At 39.2% G+C, this 21,241-nt stretch overlaps 1 protein-coding gene across 22 annotated transcripts in view; it reads right to left on the bottom strand.

Moving 5' to 3' along the window:
• Positions 1-21,241, bottom strand: part of FGGY (FGGY carbohydrate kinase domain containing) — a 327,635-nt gene that overhangs the window by 39,291 nt on the left and 267,103 nt on the right. For 21 of the 22 annotated variants that reach the window (XR_012651846.1, XR_012651845.1, XM_075037209.1 and 18 more), the window contains 2 exons: positions 7,382-7,489; positions 3,890-3,951 (listed from right to left, as the gene is read on the bottom strand). Coding sequence is in view for 20 of the 22 variants with exons in the window: in XM_075037209.1 (XP_074893310.1) it covers positions 3,890-3,951; positions 7,382-7,489 (170 nt within the window). In the remaining 2 variants the exon portion in view is untranslated. The remainder of the gene's footprint in view (positions 1-3,889; positions 3,952-7,381; positions 7,490-21,241) is intronic. The other variant, XM_075037229.1, reaches the window with a different exon arrangement.

The raw sequence follows: 21,241 nt of genomic DNA, 5'->3' as shown, positions 1-21,241 counted from the left end.
GAATTTGGCATATGCTTTACTAGTTTGACTTCTGACCTGCTAGCAGCTGTATATTTATACTTTGCATTCAACCATTCAGCTGCATGTTTTTTCAATTATACCTTACCATGTGTATGCTATCAGAGGATATCATTCAAAATGAAGTACACTTGGAAGACATTAAAATAACTAATTCACATCATTATTCACGTACTTTAAAATGTACTTTATGTGTCTTCCTGGACCTTAATTATGATAATTTTGAGGTCACAATCATTTTTTCCCCCCTTGTTGTAAAAGCAGCCCTGTTTTCTACATCCCTGAAGACCGCACTATAAGCAGTACATGCTAAGGACAGAGTCATTTTATTTCCAGTCTAAATCGTGGCTTGACTGTTGGGAAGGAAAAGAAAGGAAAGCTTCACTCAACCACAGGCCTACCAGACATCCCAGCTTCTATCTAATCTCCATCCTGCTTGATTACTCTCACAAGGATTAGCCATTCCTGCAGCTCTGACAGAACACAAGGACTGTACAAAAGAGGCTAAAGTTCAGCCAAATATGCTTAAGACCCTCAAAACCTTGGAACTACAATTTTTTTCCACACCTTTTACTTTTTTTTTGCCTACATATAGATACAGGTTCAAGGCACTACATTTGGACTGAGTGACTGGCAAAATCCTTCAAACACTTGCCAGTTCCAGTTTCTACCATGTGTGTTATATGTAGTATTACACTATCAGCTCTCTGGAGGTTTTTCTATTCGGTTCTATGAGAAAGTATCAGTAGCAGCTGGATCTGACTTGCAGAGTTGAGCACAAGCTATTGCTATTAAAAAGGAACTATGTTGAAAGTGGAGAACAAGAAATCAATGCAAGTTTGTCCAGGGTTGTGTTCATATTAGGGACATAACTTCAAAAAGCAACAAATGGTTGGGATTTAATCTGTTCAGGAATCCTGGAAGATGCCAGCAGGTATCTTTCAGGAAAATAATCTAAAAATTTGAGATTTCCAAATCTAAAAAAAAGGGCTCTGAAACATCTAGAGGTACAGAGAACTGCCAAATATGATCATTGTGTTCTGCTTGGAAGATCCCCAAATTGCTGATAGATAATGTGTGTGTGTGTCACTTCACCGCTTTTTTCATCTCTTTAGATGGGGAAATGGCATTGAGAAGTGAAGGAAGGGAAATTCTGTCCTAAAACGTAGTGCTTCACGAAGTGCCAAAGGGCATATAATCTTTGCTGTCAGTTAGACACTTCTTTCCTCCAGAAGATTAGAAACTGTGATTCTATGAAACAGAAGTATTTAAACTTTATAGCATAAATGATCATGTTACTACTTTTTTTTTTTTAATTTCCTATTCTAGTCTACCTATACAGGGTTTAATGTATCAGTGTTGGCTAGATGTCAGACCTACACAATATATAGACTGAAGACCAAAAGTGCTATATACAGAGCAATTTCTGCAACTCACTGAACTGGATGAAAAAACCCAAGGTTTGCTGCCCACAGAGTATGCCTATTAGTTAGGCCAAATGCTAAATTTACAGCTGTCCAGACAATCCTCACATAATACAACCCTCTCCACTTCCAGTAAAAGAAGGGAAAAGAGAACATCGGAATAGTACTGGGAGGGTTGCACAACACTGGTCTTCAGCACAAGTGGTCAGTAGAAGCTGGTTTCTGGCAAGTCTGCCTAAGCCGCTCATGCCCTAACAAGTTACCACAAACTACTGAAACAGTGATAAATGCAGCTTGCAAACTCTTGCTCCTGGTAGAGGCAAAGGAACAGAAGTCTACACAGTAAGCTTCTGAGATCAGCTGCTCAGCAGGCAGTTTGCCATTACCAAACCTACTTATTAGCAGCATGAGGAGCCTGGGAGAAAGCAAAGACAGGTTTAGGAAGGTAGAAGTAGGTGATAGGCAGCAGCAAGTAAAAGGCACAGATTTGTGACCTCAGATGTTTTTTAATGATCCAGACATGCACGTACTTTTTGTCACTACAAAACCAGCTTAACTCTTCACAGTGTTGCACCTAGCATGGGAAGTAAAGGTAATACGCAATTGCACATGTAAGTATGACATTCTCATTTTGTTTTCTTTCGGTGACCATTGGCAATGGCTGAACAAATTCCTACACCCACACAGAGAATACACTAAACATAATAAACCAGATGCTCTGAAATATTCCACTGAGATTTACAGGCAAATAATTTACCATCATCACCAACAATCCCCCAAAACAAGACACTATGTTCTTATTAAGTATATGACTTAATGTAAGTAAACACATAATCCAAAGCTTGGGCCAACACTGTTCACTAAAAAAATGCCTCACACTCATATAGCTACTACTACTAGTCCCTATGATAAGGCTGAAGCTCGTGCTCCATGTGTAGGAAGAAATGAAGAAATATGGAGAAAAATTCAGTTCTAATTGCAAAGTTCCTGATTTTTGTTTGTTCAAATCAAACTCTTTAACAAATATGTGAGAATTACAGGGAGAAAGGGGACGGGGGAATTAATAATTGTTTACTAAATGTAGAGCAATCCAAACATTTCATTAGGAGAGTAATATCTAGAAAGCATTATAAAACCACCATTGAGCAAATTAACTTTATAAAATATTATCATCCTTTTTATAAAATATTATAATCTTTTTTATCAATGCTGTTGTCCACAGTTTTACTAACTGCAGGAGACTCAAATCCAAATTTATGACACCATACACTCAGATAACATGGAGTTCTATTCCCAATATTCTATATTTAGTGTCCTATTCACATAGGACAAAATTTTGGAAAAAATCCCAGATCAATCCTTATTCCAAACATACACAGATGCATTTATTTCCTGATTTCCTTTTTTTAAAGAACAAGCAAGAGAATTCTAGGAAGCATGAATATTTCATACTGAATGAAGTCCAATACATTTCTGGGAATCCTGGTCAAGTTCTTAACAAACAAGTAAGGCATTGGGCACTACAAAGCATGGAAGGGTCATCCAGAGAAACCAGGTAGCTTTATACACCCAGGGAAGACTGAAAATAACTGTATAACTCCATGTGCTTAATACATCTATCAGGACTGACCCTTGCCTTTTAGACCAGAGTGATAAACTGAAGATAAAATGCCAAGTTTGCTGTTTTTTAATCTAAGGAGGAAAAAGAAATTAAAAGAGAATCAAATTTTCATCCAATGTGCCTAACTGTTCGGCTAAGATCTCTCTGGGAGTGATGTGAACCATCTTAAAAGGAATCCAAGCCAAAATAGCTTGAGGAAGTCCAGATCTGACAGAATTGTCTGGACTGTCTTCATCCACTTCTAAAGCAGACCAAACTAAGATTCCACATCGCACACAGCCTCCCGCTCAAGGAATCCTGGAGTTACCTCTGATTCACTCCTACGTCTTAAGTTTTGTCTGAAAATTCCTCCTGGGTTTCTCTGTTCTATTTGTGCTGCCATGCAGGAGTTTTTCATACAGCGGCTATACCTTCCTTTAGATGATTGTTCCAAAAATACTGAGTAATATATTCCTAATTAAGCTATATCTCATCCTTGGAGCTTAATAGTGTCACCTACAAATTAAGACACACCATTAGCCCAAGGCATAAAGGTCTGCTGAACAGGGCTGATGCTATGGTATCAAGAAATACCCTGGGCTGGATATAAAAGAGGTTGAAAAGCAAAAAGTTAATATCACCACTTAGATACCTCAAAGGTATCTGAGGGGAGTTTAAAGCTTTCGTCTTTGAGCAATCACCTGGCAAGCCTTTGTAAATAGTTCCAACCCACTATCAGACTGTTAATTCCCCTGTTTCAGAATAAGGATACAGCCGTGGAATTCTGCACGGGTGGGAATACAGAATTTATAAGACAGGTATGTGATAAAGGAATAAGAACAGTGACCTGGCTGCAGCTTTTGACTGTAATTCCGGGAAGGCGATGTGGCCTTGAACCACATGATCTATCTGAAAAAGAGAAAAGCAACATTTTGGGGACGATTACATCTTAAAAATTCAGTCCTGGAAAAAGGTAACACAGTGTCATAACTTTAAAAAGACAAGGGAGCTTCTAAATTACTCACGAGATGTTAAGTCCTAGTCCTAGTAAAGCCAATGACAAAACTCCCACTGACATTACTGGATTCAGGATTTGGCTTAAAAACAGTATGAAAAAACCAACCAATGCTGCACCAAAAATAAGCAAAATGCTAAGCATGCAGCTCCTCAGTCAGAAGAGCAAGCCAAAAAGATGACTTTTTTCCTGTCCAACACTACCTGAGAGCATGTCCTCTAGCCTCTCCCATTCTCTTGCATGCATATCCTCATGGGAATTCTACCAGGAGCATCTTCTTGGCCCAAATCCCTACATCTTTCTGTATCACACTGCTATAATAAAACACAAGGTGTGTTGTCATCCTGACAGATGCTCCATATGTTCATTGCAGGAAACAAAATGTATACCCTGACAAGCAATTATTGCTATAAAAAAAGATCAATATAGGCTCTGTCTTATACTAAATTTATAGGTCAGCTTGTCCTTTCACTCCGGAGTGGCTACCATTACTCACAAAATAAAGTACCAGGTAGAATAACACGGGCTTTTAAGACAATAATTCAGCAGGTTTTGTGGCCTCTTGGTAATATCCCATCAGAGGTAAGAGTAAAAGCTAAGGAGGCAAAACGAGAGCTACTCAAGAGCACTGAGTATATTTGGCAATACCTATTGGCAGCAAACCACATTAAGTATTTAATTTTTAACAGCATGAGTCTAGTCCTTAACCAGTGGAGGAAAACATATAATGAAGCATACATATCTGAACATGGCAATAAAAGCAATGCATGCCTGTTCTTTCCAAGATTTGCATCAAAGCCAACACTCAAACATGTGCATGCATTAGAAACAAAGCTCAGGCCTGAATTTTGCAATCTTGCATAATCTCTTTAGAACATAGAGGCAGCTCATAAATTCAGAAATAAATCTATAAATAAATATCACATATACGTGGGTGCTATGAAAACACTTTACACAAAAATGTTACAGAAGTTATGAAGTTAGATATTTAAATGCTCTTAATTCAAGACATGGGCACATGAGGGTTTCATCTAGAAACCCTTTTCTGCTATTCTTTATTTTACAGTTTGTAATGATGTCATGCCATCCTTTGTCTCTGTTGTGCAATATCTTTCTTCCTATAAATTTTGAAAATCCAGTGCAAAAGCCCATCTAATGCACAAACAAACAAGCTTTTTCAAAACAAGTGGAGTTCTTAATTCTTCATTTGGACTCCATCTGAACTAGTTTTCAAAATCCAACTGACTTTTTTCACAGCTGTATCAATAAAAAAATTAATTAGAGATTTTTAAAGGGAAGTGTATCCGTTTTACTTTTAAGTAGTTCAACAGACTGTTCAAATTTCATGAAAAGAATTCACCTTTGGGCATAGATCAAGCAATGAAAAGAATCCCAAAACATGTCAATTTTTTTGTTTTCCGAAAGCTTCAAGTATGAGAAAGCAGGATCTTAAAAAGACACAAAGCAGGATCTTTAAAATCACAAAGATAATGAATGCAAACTACCCTCCACACAATGCACATACACTGTTTCCTCCTATGGCTCCCTATGTGTTTTCTGTACGTACAACCTCAAGAAAACCACATGAGATATTCTAAGAATGTTTTAATAAGACAGCCTCCCTAATATACCTAAGAGTACTTAGAGCTGACTCTTGCTATGGGTCCTAACAAGACCATGCATTTTTTCCAGCAATTTCTTTAATGACTCAGGAATGTCTTGTTCTCTGCTACTGGAATAGAAAGGAATTTTAAAATCATCTTTCTGAAATGCCCCAGCTCTCATAGTACATTTTAAGTGGGGAACCACACTGAGCCAGCCAACAAAAAACACTGGCTTGCTGTATCCTCTCTACAACTTAGTTAAGTGTCTTCACCCGCTTTGGATTAAGCACATAGAGACTTCTCCTCTCAAAAGTGTTCTTACAAAGAAACACCCAAGATTTGCCATTTTCCTTTTAAAGGGGTGATGTTATGAGCAGTAATTCGATTTTACCTCTGGTTGTAGCAGTTACCTACAGAACGGGACACTTTGGTTCTAGCCCCATCTTGACTTGAAAAATTTAAAGCACACGCATCCCACCTGCTGCGAGAGCACTACAGCCATGAGGCTACGGATGGGTTGGAGATGGGATGGGAAGCAGAGGCTGCAGGAGAGGAAGAGGGATGACTCTCCCACTGAAGCTGTGACACCGTACAGAGAGGAATGTCGGATTCACGTGGCCAAGGAGAGAGCACAGGAGGGAACTCCAGTTCATAGCTCAGCGCTTAGGGTGTGTCTGGGCTTCCTGATCCAGGATTATTTCTGTTTCTCATTCAGTGACTGTTCCATATGGAATGTATAAAGGCAGTGATGCCCCAATCTACTACGTCCTGGACATGTACTCCGATCACTAGGCTTTTAAAAAGGTGGGTGGTGCTAGGTCTGAGTAAGAGAGCAATTATGCCTGCAATTTGTGAAAGACCAAACCCACCTGTATGTTTGGTGAGCTTACAGAGAACACCCACAGGACTGGGCCCGCCTCCTGTAGTTTCCCAAGAGGAGCTTCCACCTCACCCCTAAAGGCAGTCAGTATTTCTACACACTGAGCAGGGAGACACAGAGGCAGCTTTAGAAGCTTCCAGGGTTAAGCAGCCACTAAGGTCTTGCTGACACTTTTGGACTTAAGCCTAAATACTGTTTTATACAGCTAGCCTTTCTTTACATTTGACATCAGTGTTTTAGTTCTGACTGCCTCCCTATAAATAAGAAAATTCATTTTTAGAGAATGCAGTCTGGTTTTAATATTTATTGATAAATTAAATTAACCTAATATAGCTACGACTCTTTCCACTCAAGGAAAGAATTGAGGTGACAATATATGCAGCATCTATCTAGGCAGGATAACATGTTAATATATTACTACTCTGTCCATACAATACATCTTTGATTTATGCCCATCAATGAGCACAATTGTTCTATATAACACAATGTGTATCATTTTCTTTATCTCAAAGTCTATCTCAGCCTCCCACTAAAATAAAGAATGAATGCCTATTTGCCTATAAAATAATAACAATAATCATCACCACCATCACAAAAGGAGGAGATGCCCTTAGTACTCTGCCCCATATATAATCCCCTATCGGTATGCAAATGAACAGTTTGTAAGAGACAAAACAATCAACTAATTGTTTATTGCTTTCAGCAGCATGGTATCTCTTATGATCTTACGGAGGTGTTTCAGGCAGAGCTCTGCCTGAATTGACAGTGAAACTATCCTGAATGACAGCATTTATGGCAGACCTCCCACCTTGGAGTCTGTTTGTGTCTCCAAACACTTACCAGTTTTCCTGTAGCACTTTGACCTCCCTCATTCAACCACAATCCAGGCACCATTGCAGAGAAATAAGGTCCCCAAACCCCAGGCACAAAAATGGGTGTTTCACTGACCTGGAAAAGCAAGAGAAAGCTCTAATGAATCAAACTACTTGTCAAAGTAGGTACTTCACAACTAATGTTTGGCAGCTATTAGAGTCCAATACTGAAAATTATTCTTGTTCCTCTACTGGAGTTAGCAACATGAGTGGAGATGTATAGGTAGAGATTTACTCTAAGGAGAAGGTGGAGAAATATGTCCCCCATTTGCATCATTTTTAGATGATGTGACGCAGCTGCAGCTACTGATTGCACAACTGCCCCCACTCACTCCCATTTACACAACAGCTGGGTCTGGCCATGCAGAAAGTAAGAAATTTCAGAAACAGGAACTGTGTTTTACAGGGATAGAGAAACTGCCTCGTTTCTGCAGAAAAACACCTTCCTTAGAATGAACAGTTGGACACAACACTCTACTTGACTAACATCAGAAAATAAGCCAATGTAATCAGCAGCCGGTGTTTATAGAGGACTCATCCTGTGTGTTTTCAGAGTTAAGAATCGAGATGGAATCCTGCTGACAGAGGACAGTGAGGTCCCTCAAGATCTGCCATTGACTCCTGAGGCTTGAAGCAAAACCCCAAGCTCCGGTGCTCTTACAGCGCTATCAGGAGAGTTAGGTGCCTTGGGTGGAAGCTGCAAAGCTGGGCTGGGCAAAAAGGGATTTGCTTGTGTTAGCCAACAGGAAACATTTGCCTGGGTAAACATTAGATTCTGCCCCTTACTTAAGGTTAGCTTTACACAAACCACTCCTTCCTTCACACCTGTGAGCCCTTTCATCAAGGCAGATATCTAAGCACTATCTTCCAGAAACTGAACAGGACTGTATGCTACCGCTTGCATACAAATATACCACCCACATATACAGTGATATCCTGCTCCTGTGCTGTATTTCAGTGGTTAGACCACTCAGGATGTGGGAGACACTGGTTCACGTCCTTTCTCTGCTTCAGAAGATGCAAATTACCAGTTTATAAGGGTGGAGGGCATTTCCTTCCTCTTACAAAGCTGTTCCACTTTCAATAGACTACACAGACTTTCTAGACTTTCTTTCTGGTTCAGGAAGAAAGCCTAAGGAGGTACGCTATCTAGGCTAGCAAGTAAGGCACAGCACACGACAGGGAATGGGGCAGTGGAACTTGGGTCCTAGTACTTTCTACAAAGCCTGGTTATGTATTCTGCACTGGTTGAACACATATAATTCTTGCACAGGGGCTGGAGAAGACAGGTCATCCAGCCCCAGGCAGGCTACCTGCTCCTCTTGGAAGCATGATTCATGTTTTCTCTTCCAGGACCAACAGAGGTATATACATTTGAGATCTACGTAGCCATGATTTCACTGGGAAAAGAGAACAGCAGTGCAGTCCTACACCATCACAAGACGCATGAACGCACTTCCCACTAGTCCGTGTTAGTGGGATGGCTAAATCTGCAACTGTTGTTCTCTAGAAGGTGGGAAGTGCTCCAAGAGAAGGAAACAAGAGAATGCCTTAACAAAATAAGTCTGTATGTTTGCAATTCTGGAACAGCATAAAAGAGAGGTCTTAGTCAATGGGACAATGTTATTTTGTATTTAGACCTTACTCTTCATTAGCAAAATTCTAGACCCATTGAAGGATGCTTAAAGATTGCTATTGATTTCAATAAGGCCCGCATTTCACATCAAAATAGTTTTGAGGAGGAACAATTAAAAATTCAGGCCTGTTCCTGGTAAACTTGATGCACATTCTCCCTATATTTAAACAGGCCAAACTTTAAAGACAGTTTTTGCTAGCAACTAGGGAATATGCTCCAAGATGCAGTTTACTGGCATTTGTGCATCACACATGTTTAGTAAATACACCAGCAGGGAGGTTTCTGCACAAACAATAGTCTGCTCAAGCCATAAACTTACATTACAGCTGATTCTTGTCATGAAGTTAAGTAGGAAAACAAAACAACAAAAACTGTTTTCTCAAAACACATTGCTATGGTGTCAAGCCATCCTGATTTCTCTTAGGAACACATCTAACAAATATCAGAATCTTGCTCAGTTCTCCCCTATCAGCTCTAACACGTTGACTTACTTTCGCTAAAGATGTATGCGTGCACATGTGTCTGTGTGTCTGCACAAGATTTTGGCTGACTAAACCCATTAAAGAGCAAGAATAGCTGCACTGAATTTAAAAAGGCATTTATGACTCCAAGTGGACGAAGCTACGTCAAAAACATTGCAAAGACATTTGGTTTTGTTTTGTTTTCTCTTAAAACTACAAATTAATACAGCTTTGAGTTTTCAACACCTCTATGGGGCAAGCCTTCTTTTACAATTTCAATAACAAAATGAAGTGCAAGAGAAAGCAAATCCTAAAATAACCTGATTTTTAGACCAATTCCACATCACTGACCTTACTGAGAACACGGCATAAGGTCAAAATTCCCAGTTAGTATCTGCTCCAAACTAGTGATGGAAGAGTGCTGAGAACCCAGACATCCCATCTCATTCCTATCCTATAGCTGTGGACACAACACATGTCTCTACAGGTGGGAAGGAACATTTAGGGCAGAGGGGCCTGGGTTTTTGAAGTCTGATCTCAAAATATTTTTGATGCAGCAAACTTTGCAGCACTCTGTACTCTACTGTGATTTCTGAAGAAAGAATCTAGCTATACCAGATGTATCAAGTTTAAAATCCAACTGCTACGTAGTCTGAAGAAACCAAATCGTCTAAGGGTATTAAAGGCACAAGGATGCTTTGTGAAATCAGGGGAAGTTCTAAACATCATGAAGGACAATACAGTTTTTTAAAAAAACAGAAGAACCAAACCCTTCTTCTATCATTAGTCCACAATTTACCAAATTGTCCTGTATGTCTGATAACACAAAAAGGTTTAGATTGATTAAAAGACGATACTCTCTCTGGAGCCAGTACTTCTGGCCTAGCATTTTGGACACCCACAGGAATTTGCCAGGACAGGATATTTCCGTGCTGGCTCTTCTCAAATTACACTTGAGACTTTCATATCATTTTACTACTGAAGTGCTGTTTGTACACATTCCAGCAAGCTTTCAACACATAAACAGAGGAAACGAGCGAGCTGCGTATCGCCACACTGATGAATATAGCCAGTGAGGTACTAGGTTATCATTTTATTCTGCTGTGGGAACTTTTAACCGGAATAAAGAACACTGGCTATCATGCTGGGCTTTATTGATACCTCATATGGCACCATCAGATTTCCTATTTCCTCCTTTCACTTAAAGAGTTTCATTCGCATTTTGCAGACTCTGGGTTTTGATGCACATGGAAAGCGAGAAAATTGGGAAATAACATACTCCCCAAAACAGACATGCAACCTTTGAGAAGCAACAGGGTGAATATTCTTCCGTAGATATATGCGTAAGAAATAGCAAATGGTTTCCATTTCCCCTCCTTGAAATATTTGGACGATGCTTAAGTTTTTCAAGCCATGCAGCAGCTGGCATTTTTATTTTCATAATAAAAAGACCAAATTCTGTTTGAATATACATACCACCCAATCCCACTAAAACACATGACTAGACATAAACGTAAGGTTGGAGAAATAGTGCAAAGCTTGCCACAGAACCCAGAAGATAAGCACAATTTGCCAGACTCAGAGCTATTTTTGTTACACTAATACCATGTCGTTTTCATAGCTTTCTATTGCCTTCAGACATTCTTATGATGATATAGGAGGATCAATGTGGTGTCATTATTTTTTTTTCCTTTAATGAGCTTAAGAAAATCCTTAATCTTTTTAGTAGAAAAACAACATCTGTTTTAGATTTATGGGCAATTGATTTTTATTTTTAAAGCAAATAGGAGATGTCATCCTTCTTTGAAAGTTAAAATATGAATTCAAAGGGAGCCTCAGATTTTCTGCCTTCTATTTAACTTAAATTCATCCTGTGACATATTCCTATTGTGAGACATATTAACGTTTATTATTTTTTACATATAGTGAAACTGAAACACAGAGAGGATATCCTCTGCTAGATGTTAGAATGATCTCTGCACAACAATCATTGCAGCAGGAATTTGAAGATGGGAGATGAGAAGAATCTGAACCTATTCACACTTTGAGTCATAAGCAGCTTCTATAAATATTTCAGTTGAACATATTCACATGGAGACTATTGCCCTCATCTGTGATGATGCTTACTTACAGAAGTATTATACTCGGACGAGCAATTCCATCTCACAGTTATTCTATCTGTGGATGGCGAAGAACCCTTTTGTGCAGGAAAATGTCACCTTTCCATGTCTCCCCAACACGCACATTCCTACTTGCTCAGCCCATCATTTCAGATGAGATGAGCATTAAGCAGTTCCAAGATTCCTTTGAAGGGAAAAAGAGTTCACCACCTTCTGAAAGGGAGAAGAAGGAGAAAAAAGTTCTGTCTGGGAGAATTTAACCTCAGTGTGGGCTTTATAAAAGATCATACTAATAGGTAAGATATGTAAACATTATAGAGCAATCAGAAACAAATGAAATGATGAATTCAGTTTAACAATATTCAGCTGTGGTGCAACTGCCAGAAGGCACTTTTTGTTATGAATAGATCATTTGGATGAGTTACAGACCAGATTTCAACCCTGGCGTGTGCTAGGAAAATCAATGTCAAACTATCTAAGATCAGAAGGTATCAGCAGTACATCTGGCAGCCCACAGAAATGAAAAATGTCTTTAAAATATATAATGCTATATAGAACTAAGCTAAAGTATGAAATGACCTGCTTAAATGGCACTAATACGAGATCTGTAATGTATTTAATTTAGTTTAGCCCTTCCCACTTGCCTCTCCCTCTAGAACAAAAACAGGCAAAAAAATCCACCTCTATTGTAAAAGTCTACATGGAAAACAGCACGACTTACCACTTATAGCCTAACTTACAGCTCATGTAAGTGAACCAGACGACTCAGTGCCTTTAATCCAAACTAAGTTCAGCTTTCAGGGCTGTCATTTGGTACAATGAGTAGAACAGAACACAGACCTTCACAGATGAGAATCACCTAGGCATACAGCCATCCCATAAAATGAGCAAGTCGCAATGTGAGATTTATTTTACTTAGCTTTGTTCTGCTAGACTAGCCATAATGATCAGGCACATGCTTGTGTTTCCTCCTCAGTTTTATGTAAATGTTACGGCAATCAGAGACAAGATAAAATAAAACACACCACACTGGTGAGAGCAGTTTTATGGAAGTATGAATTTCAGCAGAATTTTCTTCCTTAGTTGACACCATCTGCTTCTGGTGTAGGCTTACATAAATTCCTTACAATAACACTATCAGAGAATTTGGTTATTACCTGAAAAGTAAATCTTTATATTAACAAGATGTACTGGTATATATCCATCATCTTCCATTTTCATTTCTGCTTCCTAATTTTGGGCCTTTGATATCTGGCAGCATTCTAGTGTCGCTATCAGATTCTTTATTTCCTTGCAGTATGCCATAGAGAGAGAAAATCAAATTTCTGTGGAACTATTCTTGACTTACACTCACTTACGTGGAAGCAAAATTAAGCCTTCATTCTACTGTCACAACTTTTTTAGAGTAACCATTTGCTAATGAGAAGGTAGGTTGGAGAATTTGTTTGAAAATGACCTCAGTTATCAGCTTCTATAGCCAGAAATTCAGAATAACAGCTGCTTTTGTTAGGCTAAGGCAGGTATGAAAAAAGATATAAGATATTAATGGAGAGTAGGGAAAGAAACAAGGAAAAGCACCATATCAGTCACCAACTAATAAATGCTCTTTACAGTTCTGGACTTTGATCATTGACTAGTCAAATACTTTCATTAACTTCTCTGCTGACTTTTAACTTTCAAAGTTTCTGACTGACTGTGGATTGAGAATACTGACATTCATTCAATTCAGGGGGTTTACATTGATGCATAAGATCCTGTGTTAAGAAAACTGTATCATTTTGCTTCTGCTGACAGATGGGTCTTATATAGCTACTTGACCACAACTCTCTGACAAAGAATGAAAGAGATTCATAAAAAAAGGAGAGAATTCAAAGGGAAACCCAAGAATGTTTCATTTCTAGGTTTCTGGTTCAAACTTAGGTCATAGCAATAGCTACTGAATGTGTGATTTAATAACAGCACTTTCTGGTGGCATATATATTAACTGGGCAGAGTTGGGGCATGCAATTGTATTTTCAGTGAACTGATGCCTACTCTAAAATCGCCATCCTGGCATTATTTCTCAAGCACTAAATGGGTTTAAAACTAAGCTTCCCCTTAACTCTGGAGGCAAGTCTTTAGATTAAGCCTACGGTGAGTACAGTCAGCTTCTTAAAATATATTTATTATGAGCAGTAATTACAAATTAAACACATAACAGCATTCAAGCTTTACCCTGATGTAAAATATAAAGAAAATAAGGTCTTGGAATGCAAGAAATGTACTTCAGAACACAAAGGAAATTAAAAATTATTAATATTCCAATTCCTATAGGTCATATACCACCAGTAATTTATTTGTAAGCTTATGTCCCCTGGCCATCATCGGTTTGCTATGTAGTTGCATAGCTTGTGGTGGCAAGTCACATAGCTCTCTTCCATGTGACAGGTTGGCATCCCCTGGGCCATCCACAGTGACAGACTTGCTCTGCAATGATACTAAGACTAGGCCACAAAAATTTTTGCACAGAGCTAACTTTATCCCACTAGAAGCTTGAAAGTTACTTGAGCGACAACAAAATAGATACAGAACATGGACTTTGGGATTCTGCCTGAACACACCCATCCACAGATGATTTTGGTAATCTGTTTACATGCAGTTGAAGAATTCTGGTTTATGTGATGAAATCACTTTCACAAATGCCTTGCTGAATATGTGCTCCATCATTTGTTGCCAAGGCTATGTCACAGGTTTACCAAACCCAGAGACCTGGAAAGTTACTAAACCTTAGAAGCTCCCATTTAGTTATGAGAATGGCAACAGAATGAATCAAAGCAAAACAAAATTGTCCAACTATCTCTATCGAGGTTGTGCAACAACAAAATAAAATTCAAAGACATCAGGCAATATTTTTGCAGTATAAGATACTGTAAGATAAGATTTCTGACTGTGGAGCCAGGCAAGGTTGAAAGAGACAGAAAGGCAGATATCATCCAAACCAGAAAAAATCATGCAAGAGAATCAAAGGGTTCTGGGCACTGCCCAGAGCATAAACTTATGGCCAGAGAGTGGCCTGTGGTAGGAAAGTTGAAACAGACACGTGTATTCAGTATTATTTTTTTGCCCAAGTTGGTTTCTGTTATGTTGGCTGTAGTAAAGACATGTTTTTATGTCACTCGTGTCCCCTCACTGCTGTTAGTCGCAGGAGAGGTGAGTGTAAATGGTGACTGCTCGCAGGACTGGAGCTCTGGCAGAGGTGTATGTGCCTATTTAGTTCTCAGGGCCTGAAGCAATTGGCCTGAGGGGTCTCGGAGGAGAGTTTACACCCAGAAAATGTAATTGAGCAGCTGAGAGAGAAGACACTGGTATTGCTTATTTACACACCACGATAGCATTAAGAACACAGGTCCAGCACATTCCAGTCCAGCAGTTCAGCAAGGTTCCAAGTGCAGCAGACCCACAAAGGAGATGTATGACAATATTTAAACAAAGACCTTTTTGATTTTGCTGCTTATTCTGCACTTGGTAATATCACAAACTTGTATGACAAAAATCAAACCAATCACAGCCACAATAACACCCTTAAGTAAAAATTACAGGAATTAGAAACATACAGAGTATGCATCAAAATGCAGACTGTGATCTGAAATTTCTGATGATGATTTGGAGCTCGTATTCCAGTTCAATCCCTGCTTTAGTTATTTTCCGGGAAAAACTTTCAGTACAACCTAAAACTAGAATTCACAGATGAATTCTTAGGGGCTACTGTTACCTCTTATTCCAAATAGTAACCCTTATGAGAAGGGCAAATGTGAATGACACGCATGCAGAACTATTTCTAATTTTCTAAATTTTCCATAAAACATTAACTGGTCTACAAACTACAGACCAAACAAGGTATGTGATTAATGCCCAGTAAAGAAACCACACTCCCAGGGCAACTTGATTGCCTCATCTCTGAAAATATTTCAGGTGAGTTATGCAATGGGACTATATACTGCACAACCTGGCTTTATATCTAATAAGAATTAATTAGAGGAAAACTTCACTGGGATTATTAAACATTTCCACTGTGAGATTTTTATTCAAGGCTAAATAAGGAAAGGTATTGGAAAAATTTTAAATCTTGTAATTTTGAATGAAAGAATATGTTGCATCACAATAATATTAGTTATTCAACTTGTACTTAATTTATGTTTATGGGTATAAAGAGAAATTCATCTGGACCAAGTGCTTCCAGCCTTGGAAGCCAAAGCTTCAACTTGTACAAACCAGCATATTAACCATCAACTTCCATGGAAATACGTTGATTTTTACTGTCTGTAGATCTAGGCTAACACTTGTATTTAGAAACGTCAAGAAGTACTCTGATTTTCAAAAAAGCCAAAGACCCACGTTTCCCATTGATTTCTGGCTCAAGAACTTAAAATATGAAGCCAGCTGTTAGGGATCCGAATGTGGACTGGGACACCTACCCTTAGGAAGTATGTTGGCCCTAGTCTTTTAGTGTCTATAATTAAGAATGCTAGCAAATATCCATACAGGTGAGAGATACCTCTTCAAAAGAGGGACAGTAGACACTTAGATACAGGAGAAGAAGAAAGAAATCTGCCTGCTTCTGCAAGTTCATGTTCTTCATTTCCTAAAAGTAGGGAACAAAAGAGTTCTTGAAGACAGCTCCTGCAGTCAGCGCTTTGCCTCTAAGAACACCACACTAGCTCCTTAAGCACACTTCAAAAACTGAGAACTGGACATGACTTTACTAGACATGCTCCTCAGCAAGGAGGATGACCACATACTGAGATGTTTACTGCTTGAAAACTAATCTACCAGCAGAAACTGTAAGGCAGTGCTTGGGGGTTTCCCCCTGATCCCAGAGGATCCTGGTTCTTAAAAGAGTTAAACATATCAGTTAAAATGTTGCTTAAAAGTGACAACAACAAAAAAATCAAATTTCGCAGGAAAAAACCAAAAACAAACCTGTTTTATTCAGCTGTATTTTATTTTACCTTTTAAAATGCAACAGATCAGGCCCTTGCCAAGAGCAGGGAGTGCAAGAGGTCACAGGCTGCACTTGTATAAGCAGCTTTTCTGGAGGTCTGCCACCAGAAGCCAGTTTGAAGTTGCATTTCTGAGAAAACCTTCTGACAACGGATGCTATGGGGCTTAACTAACTCACTGTACTCCTTATCCGAGCAACAGACCCCTCTACAAGGCAGCCCATTTTTAGATAGCAGCCAGGTCCAGCCTCTTCATCTGAGCTGACTGTGGGCATTTCATGCTTTTTTTCAATATGCTGCATCAGTTTTCAGCCAATGATATGTATGGTATTAGTATGTCTTAGGGTACAGCCGCATGAATAAATTATTATGGGCAAAACTAGGAGGTCAGTTGCCCGGCAAAACCACCTCTATTCATCATCTTTCTGTGGTGTATCGTGTGACAGATCCCAGGGACCTCGCACATTCCACAGGAAACCAGGGCCAGGAGTGCTACTGCAGAGTTGCTGAGATCGTGCAAATATACAGTATAGATTACTCAGATAATTTCTTCATCTGCCTGTACTCTTATTACTTGATCATAGAAAAGGCTTTAAAAATTATCTTTTTTTTTTAATACTAATCTTGTGGAAGAAGCTTGCAATGATATTAGCCTTCAGATATTAACCAGCAAACCTGGACAACTGAGATTTGTTTTAAATAGAATAATATTTTTCATATTATAAAATCCTGCTATTTTCCTGAGGGGAAAATAGGGTGCCTACCTCTCCTACTGTAAACTTTTGACTTCCTCTCTTTGCACTCAAAACTCCAAATTCAAAAGCAGAATATAAAAGCAGGAAAAAACGAAAATTATATTGGATGCAAAATGTTCTTCGTTCGCCTTACTATTATCTGTTTTAAAATGGTGAAATGTTAATAAAATATCACTTCTCTGCCAAAAAATGTATTTTTATAAATCTCCTTTTCAGCCAGGAAAAGATGTTAGTAAAATGAGAGACAGAGAGAGAGAGAAGAAAATTTCAAGCATAATTAAACCAAATAGGATGAGTATATGTTTTATTTTCACTATAAGTCGCCTACCTCATCAGGGCAAGGAAACTCAACTGTAAGAAAGTTGAGTTTGGCTCACTGCGTTTAGGGCTGTATTAAACATTTCGAATTAATTTTCTCCTCACGAGGACAGAACAAAAACAGAGTGGGTACTCCAGTTCAGAACTGGTACTGAAATCCAAACAATATATGATACTTAGCCACCAAACTCTCACAAGGCTACCAGCCTTGTCCTTGTAGCTCCTTCCCGTTCAAACAAATCTTCCCCTAGCTGTACATATGGAGCCTGTCCCTTCATGTACTTTTTGATAAAAGCATAAGAGAGAGACTACAATCTATATTCTCATTATCTCTCTATGTCGTAATAAAGGAGTTGTGAGGAGGATTAGAGATATCACAAACACATGATCTATGACCCCCTGTTTAAAAACAGACGATGCACCATGGAAAAAAGGTGCAAGGAAGCATTAGGAGATGCAATGCATCTCTCAGCCACCTCATCTTATCTTTACCCAGGAGCACTCTGGCCACACAAGCTGAGAAAGCCACACCTGAATAATGTGTTCTTCAAGTCATGTTTCAATCGTTTGCTGAAATTTGCCTGCTGTTTGCAAAAGATGAGAGCTGTAACAGGACATGAGCGTTTGGAAGCTGGCCGCTTAAAAGCAGAAGCTAGAAGAGGAGCATGGCTTAATGGTATCCGTATCAGGAGCATTAAGTAATCACCCTACCATGCTACCTGTAGCCACTTCTGAGACAAACAATTAGAGAGGGGAAATATAAAAATCAATGTTCTGGAACAGACAGAAACTTCTCAACCTTCTATGAGATCCACAGAGAGCTGGCAGATTTCTGCCAGTGATCTCCTGACCATTGAGTGATGACTTTACAGTCCCACTGCGAGCAGCAGACCCTCATGTTTGCATTCATGTGGGTAATCCACCCATGAAGCACTAAAAAAACTCTGAGTCATATATATGAATCAGGTTCACTAACATCACATGTGATGGAAGAGAATGGCAGCTTGGGGTTAGGTAGCTCTACCATCTTGGAAGTTGGATCCCAAGACTCCTGTTATAGAGAGGCAAGTCCTGAACACTGTTCAGGTAAAACTGAAACCAATGAACAGAAAATCTGAGCAGTAAGATCTATCATTCGAATTGAGCAACAGGCAAAAAGATCGAGATGGTAGAGAAGTACTCCTGAGACCAATGGGCTGGGGATGCTGCTTGTGATCCAACAGATGATCTTCTAAAAAGATATCATAAACTAAAAGGTGTTAGAGGGGTAGATGTACTCATTTCCTTTGTAGAAGAATGACGCTGTTTTCTCTGTAGAAAGAAGAGTTTTATGAGGAACTGTAAGACGGTTGAGACACTGGACCCAAGAACTGAGAACCATCCCCAGAGAGGGGCTGGAGCAAGTGGATCAAACAGCTTCTGCATCAGTACAAGGAGAGGGCAGGAGGGTCTAGAGAGTAGTTTCATATTAAGTTAGGTCATTCAGAGTCATATATGAGATAGGTCTCCGGAAGATGACATCGGGAGCATAGAGAAGTCTAAGCACAGCATCCGCCTCTAGAACTGTCCCTGGGCTTGCTCTCCCCACGCACAGAAAAACAATACCAGTGTCCTCAACAGAAAATTTGCACCCCTGTAAGTTTTTATTCCTTGGGTGTGAGGTTAACCTCCTGTGTTTATTCCAGGAAGCAAACTTGGAACTAAGCCTGGGACAACTTGAGAGTTTCAGCCCTGGAAGAAGTTAAGTAAGAAGTAATTCATGGGTAATAATTTCAGACGCATTCAGTGTCCACCATTTCCATCTGCCTAAATCAGAGATGCAAGAACTCCAAATGCCTTAACAGGGACCCTGACCGAATGCTCAGCTTTGAAACAAAACCTTTAAACTAGATGAATTTTGACGGTTCCAAGCTTGAATGTTCACATATATTTACTTCTGCCTTTTATCAGTATCCATTAACACTAAGCATATTTTATGTTTCAGCTTGGGAAAGTATACAACAGGCACATAGTAGCATATAATCCTTCTCTTTGTATTCCCAAAGGTCAAGGTCTCTTATATAAATTGGCAAAAAAAGACCTTTAATCTGTTAAATTGTTTTCAAGATCCAAAACAGAAAAAAAGCGCCCGCATTTGTGATGGATTCAGAAGCATTTTGCTAAGCACTTAAGCATGAGCGGTTCTGCATTGATTTATTTTATTGTTTTATTTAGTGAAATGTCTGGATACAGATATACAGATTAACCTTTCTGTTTTTGCTCATATTTACTGTGTCGCCTTCCTTGAAATGGGAACTACAAGTGTTTTGATAAATGGACTGAAAGGTTGTCTGGTTACACCATAGCTTCTGCTGTGTCCTCTGCTGAAATGCTATTATGTACCCTTCTAAAGCAATGCTGCTCCATGACTCACAGCAGTTACTTCTGTGCCTCTCATAACAATAGCTCACTGGGGATATAGGGACTCAAACAATTTATACCACCCATTTATTTTTACTTCTCTTCCAATGATAGATACTCACTGTCACAAAATGCCAGTTTATGTGAAGATTATAAATCTTACAGCACAGACAACTAACTGCAGGCCATTTTAAATACGCACTTTATAACATTACAATTTGCTGCTATGCTAAATTGAATTCCTCAAAGCTCATCACAATATGAACTAACTCTTCTCAACGTAAAAAAAAAAAAAAAAAAGGCAAAAAGTCAAACCAAAGATCCATACAGCCTGCTAACCTGTTGTTCACCGTGGCCAGTAACAGATGGCTTAGGGAAGAGCATAGGAACAGGGTAAACATAAAATAATTCTTCCCCAGAATGTCCTCCCAGACTCCAGTGAGTTGAGGTTCAAGCAAATTTCTGTTATTACTTCCAACCAACACAAGAAACTGAGTCTTCAAAAGTGACGGTCTGAGATTGCAAACAAAACACATTTTTCATGAAAGTTAGCAATCTCTCAGTAAAAAGCTCCATTTGTGCATTAGAAAAGAAACTTACTATAATGCTGACTTGTAGATCAGTATAAATCTTTTACAAGAACATTGGAGTTTAAGTGTCTCAGAATTATTCCTTTAGCTCACAACCTTCAACTTCAGTTCTGGTTCCTCAACAAAGACGCCTCAGATACCACTTGCAGCACTCTCTTATTTTAGGAGACTTAGTGAGACCTCATCGCAACCTGAAAGGTTAGGAACTGTGCACATGGAACAGCTGTGTCACAAATACTGGTGGATGCACCTCACTCACCAGATACAAAAACGACTCCACCTCCAAATGCTATTTAGGAAAATCCCACCAAGCCTCCCAGCCAAACCCTGTGTAGTCCAAGGCAGGCCCAGTCCTTGTCACTGTGGCTAGAAACAGGAGTGTGACATGCTGGGCCAGCACAGAAACAGAGGGTCTCCGTAAGAGGTTTCTAGCACTGACCTTTTCCCAAAGAGCTGATGGCAGAATTGTGAACTGTAGGAAGATGTGAGCTATCCTGTCTCATACCTCTTCCTGGAGATTGTATTGTAAGATCCTTGTCTTCCGTTGAGAAGTATTTTCATAGTTATAT

Source organism: Buteo buteo, chromosome 10, assembly GCF_964188355.1.
Source record: "Buteo buteo chromosome 10, bButBut1.hap1.1, whole genome shotgun sequence".
Lineage (NCBI taxonomy): Eukaryota > Metazoa > Chordata > Aves > Accipitriformes > Accipitridae > Buteo > Buteo buteo.
This window is presented reverse-complemented; position numbering and strand designations above follow the sequence as displayed.